We start from the raw sequence: 4,550 nt of genomic DNA, 5'->3' as shown, positions 1-4,550 counted from the left end.
CTCCCACTTTGATCCCACACGCCCTGGACCCGAAGAAGCTGCGTCGGCATTGGGGGTGGGAGGGTGGGGGGAGCAGTGAGGGGCTGGATGTGAAGTCGGTGGCGGCGTGGAGTCGCCATGGCCACTCTGCCCAGCTCCACGGGCCCCACAAAACCCGGGGGCCTCAGGCAGTTGCCCCAATTCGACCCCACCCCCACTGATGGTCCTGCCAGCTGCGCCCTGCAGCTGCCCGTGCAGCGTGCAGCCCACAAGCAGGGCAGGGCCGGGTACGACGCTCCATCCCAGGCAGGAGGGGTGGGCACCCCAGGGGCAGCTCCAGGCAGGGCTGGCTGCGCATAGGGGGCCGGGGCCAGCCCCCCAACCTCACCCATCTCGCCCTTTTCAGGTAGCCAGTCAGACACCCACAGAAAGGCTTCAACCGGGGGCTGCAGCCCCTGCGACTCCAGCGCGGCCTCCACGCCCGTGGGCGAGCAGATCGAGCGGGCGCTGGATGAGGTGACCCTGCAGCCGAGGCCGCACGGTAGGTGCCGGGGCCTCTGCTGCCGCCCCCACCCTGCTCCAGCATCTCCTGTGCGGGGCTGCCGCACTGATGCCCCTCGCCCTCCTCTCCCTGCAGACGCCCCCAGCCCTGGCAGCGAGGCGGCGGCCGTGGCGCCCGAGCAGCGCTGGCCCCTCTCCAGCGAGGTGCAGCCGGCCCCGAAGGCCAAGGAGCTGCCTGGGGGCCCCGCTGCGCTGGGGGACGAGTGGACAGAGGCACTGGGGCCCGGGCTAGGCCCCGCCACTGCAGACCTGCTCGCGCTGGAGACCCAAGGGCCGGTGCTGCTCCCGCTGGGTGAGGCTGAGGCCCAGGGCCAGCCCCCGCCACCGCCCACGCCTGCACCCGAGAGCCTCCTCGAGCTGTGGCAGGACGACAGCACTGCCCCCGGCACCTGGGAGTTGCCTGGAGAGCTGGCCGCACCTGTGCCCGTGCCCGTGCCCGCGCCCGCAGAGGTGGCAGTGCCCCTGGCCGCCCCCGAGCCCCCGCTGTCGGCAGGCCCCGAGGACGGGAACCTGCTGAACTTCGACGAGCTGCCGGAGCCACCGGCCACCTTCTGCGATGCGGAGCAGGATGAGGAGCTGCCCAGCATGGTTGCGCTGGAGGGGACGCACCCCATGACGCTCAGCTACCAGCACGCGCTGCAGGAGGCTGCGGGTGGGCACCCCGACCCCCTGCCCGAGCTCATGACCAACGGGGACATGGCCCTGAAGGAGAGCACGCAGGTGAGCAGGACGTGGGGCCCAGCCTGGCCCTCGCCCGCTAGGCAAAGCCTGGCATGGCAGGCCCTGGGTCCAGGCCGTGGATGGTGTCCTGGGGGGCACAAAGCCCCGGTGGATGGGGGGGCCTCCAGGTGCCTGGGAGCGAGGGGCACGGGGGCACATCTGGCCACATCCTCGTGCGGCTGCCCCTGATGGCGCCTCCCCCCCAGGCTAGCGAGGGCTACTTCAGCCAGTCGCAGGACGACGATGTGACCCAGGCTGACGAGCCGTCGGCGAAGGCGCCGCCCCCCGTCTTCTACAACAAGCCGCCAGGTGAGCCCAGGGCACCCCAGGCCGGGCCCCAGCACCGCAGCCCTGGCGGAGGGCCGCAGCGAGCGCTCGGTCCCCCTCGGGGTCATGCCCTGCCCAGCCGCTGCTCGGGGCGACAGCAGCCCTGTCCAAACCCTCCCAGACACGTCCTGGTCTGACCTGTCCCTAAGGCTGCACCAGCCCCAGGCAGAGCCCCCAGCCCCAGTGCCCCGGGGTGCTGCGAGTCCCAGCCCTACCCCGCTACTGCTGGGGCACGAGGGTCTGGGTGTCCTGCTGCACCCGGGGCGGTTCAATGCACTCAAGAGACCCCAAGCCAAAGCCAGTGACCCTACTGCAGAGGAAGCAACCCCGCCCCCGCCACTGCCCCCTCCAGACAAATCTGACAACGGGGTAAAATCCTTTCCCCCCCAGTGCAGCACTGGTCTGAGCCTGCATGGAGGGCAAGACCCCCTAGCCAGGACCCTGCGGGCCAGCGCCCAGCACTGCTGGGGAAGGTGAAACCCACCCCCACGCATGTAGCAGCAGGAGGGGAAAAACCATCTTCCTCTGCCCGGCTTTGCAGCCTGGGGACAGGAAGCAGAACCCCCTCGCCACCCCCCTGCTGCACGGCCCCCTGCAAGGGGGACTGGCAGCTGGTCCAGTAGCCACAAGCAACAGGGAGTTACAAACAGAGCCTCTTGGGGCGGCAGGAGGCTTGGAGGGGAGTCCCGCTGGGGTCTCTCCCCGCCTGCAGCTGTTCAACATGTTAGTGATTTGGATGCCAGCACAGAAAGCTGCTTGAGCTAGTTCCCAATGACACAGAAGTGGGAAGGATTGGGAGCATGCTGGAGGGTGGGAGCACAAGGCATCTCGACAACCTGAAAAGCCAGGCTGGAGCTGACGGGACGCGGTGCGTGGCTGGCAAACGCAAGGTGGTGCCGCTCGGGGGCAATAACCAAAACACGGATGCCCGGCGGAGGTAACGGGCTGGACAGCAGCGCCGTGGAGAAGGATCTGGGAGTCCTGGTAGGTCACAGACTCGATCGGAGTCTGCAGTGTGGTACAGCCGCACAAAAGGTCCGTGCGGGTTTGGGATGCTTCCGGCAGAGCGTTAGGTGCAAGACACGGGAGGTGATGGTGCCTCAGCTGGATGTTGTGTGTCGTTGTGGGCTCCATGTTTTAAAAAGGACACGAAGAAGATAGAGGGGGCCCGAGGTGGCAACAGAAATGATCGAGGGCTTGCAAAGCAAGTCCTGCGAGGAGCGGCTGAAGGAGCTGGGCGTGCTCAGTATGCGAAGGAGATCAAGGGGGCACGGCAGCAGTCTCCATGGGCCTGACGGGCTGCCAGAGAGGAGAGGGAAAGCCCCTGGCCTCTCCTGCTGCAGGAAGTAAGAAGTGGGCCAATGGCTCGAGGTTGCAGCAAAGCTGGTTTGGAGCCAGGGCCGCGGGAGAGACGCCAGGGAAGGGAGGACTCTGCGTCTCGGGAGGTGCCGAGGAGAGGCTGGATGGGCGCTGGGCGGGGAGGATCTAGGCACAGCGGTGCCTGTGCTGTGCTGTGCTGTGCTGTGCTGTGGGCACGGTGCCCCAGGCTTCGGACTGTGCTGGTTGCTGTGGGGACGAGGAAGGACTTTTCCCCGCTTGCTGTTACCACTGGTGGGGGGTGGGGGGGTTTTCCCCCAGGGGTGCCGAGTGCTGCTGGGGATGGGACCGGGCGGTGCCAGGTCCTGGCTGGAGGGTCTTGCCCCTGTGCTCAGGCTCAGTGCAACGCTGCACTGGGGCAGGAGGGGATTTCCCCCCTGCTCAGACCGGTCTGGACTGACGGGGGTCCCTGCCCCTGCGGAGGGGGCACGGCCTCAGCCTGGGCTGTGTGGAGCATCTACGAGGATGCTGCTTTCCCGGGGCTGGTTGGGGTGTGATGTCTGGCACTGTCAGGGCTGCCTGTAGTTTTGCTACGAGGTTGGACACGAGGTTTGTCTGGGCTAGTGTGGACAGGGCTAATCCTGCCTCAGGCCAGGCTTGGGCTACACGTGGGCTCTGGCAGTCCCGTCCGGCCCGCAGCTCTGACCGTGCCAAGCTCCGCTGCGCACTCGCCGGCCTGCGGCTGCTCTGGGCTGAGGTGTGTCCCGCCACGCCCAGCGCAGGCTGCGTGGGGCCTCCCGGGCTCCCACCATGCGCTGCAGGCCCGGCTGCCCCTCCACGGGCCCTGCCCGGTGCTGCCTGAGCCGCCCGCACCCGACCCCACCGCACGGACAGGCGACATTCTCCCGGCGCCAACTGGACCCGGCTTTGCTGCCACTTCATGACCCGGCTCCGGGTCCTGCTCGGTGCAGCAGTGGGAAAGGGGGGGTCGTTCTGGCAGCCCCTCAGGTGCTTGAAGGCCGCTGTCACATCCCCTCGCAAGCACCGTCTCCGCAAGCAGACCCTGCCCCGCTCCTCCAGCCTCTCCCCACACAGCTTTGCCTTCCCAGCCCTTTATCGCCTCAGTCGCCTGCCTCTGGACTCTCTCTGCCTCGCCACGTCCTTTTGAAGGTGGAGCTCGGGCGTGCGCAGTGCTCCGCCGAGGCCTGGCCAGGGCCAAACGGAGACACTGTCCTGCCCGATGCTTCTCTTGATGCATCCCACCCCGCTGTTCGCCCCCCGTGCGGGACCGCAGTCCTGGAGCCCGTGGCCCACCAGGAGCCCAGCCCCTTGCTGCCGCCCAGGGCAGGGTGTCCGTCGTCCAGCGCTGGCAGAGTCCAGCCCGTGTCCTGCTGGCCGTGGGCATGGGCCTGGGCCTGGGCCGTCAGCAAGACCCTGCTGACCCGCACGTGCCCCTCTCTCTGCAGAGATCGACATCACCTGCTGGGACGCCGACCCGGTGCCCGAGGACGAGGAGAACTTTGGCGGCGGCGTCTAAGGCAGGGCCCGTGCGCCAGCCTCTGACCCACCGCCCGCAGCCCCAGCAGCGCGGGCACACGCGGAGGCCGCAGCCAGGGCCTGGCCTGGCCCGGGCCGGGCGGTTGCCC

General features: G+C 68.5%; 1 protein-coding gene across 4 annotated transcripts in view; it reads left to right on the top strand.

Moving 5' to 3' along the window:
• DBN1 (drebrin 1) overlaps positions 1-4,544 on the top strand; it is a 19,760-nt gene extending 15,216 nt beyond the window's left edge. For all 4 annotated transcript variants that reach the window (XM_019506030.1, XM_019506028.1, XM_019506029.1 and 1 more), the window contains 4 exons: positions 386-520; positions 617-1,260; positions 1,467-1,569; positions 4,371-4,544. In XM_019506030.1, the coding sequence (XP_019361575.1) occupies positions 386-520; positions 617-1,260; positions 1,467-1,569; positions 4,371-4,441 (953 nt within the window). In that variant the 3' untranslated portion in view covers positions 4,442-4,544. The remainder of the gene's footprint in view (positions 1-385; positions 521-616; positions 1,261-1,466; positions 1,570-4,370) is intronic.
• Positions 4,545-4,550: the final 6 nt, after the last annotated feature.

The sequence above is a fragment of the Gavialis gangeticus genome, unplaced genomic scaffold (assembly GCF_001723915.1).
Source record: "Gavialis gangeticus isolate Ggan-Ray unplaced genomic scaffold, GavGan_comp1, whole genome shotgun sequence".
Taxonomy (NCBI): Eukaryota; Metazoa; Chordata; order Crocodylia; family Gavialidae; genus Gavialis; species Gavialis gangeticus.
The sequence above is the reverse complement of the archived record's forward strand: the minus strand, read 5'-3'. Positions and strand labels throughout refer to the sequence as shown.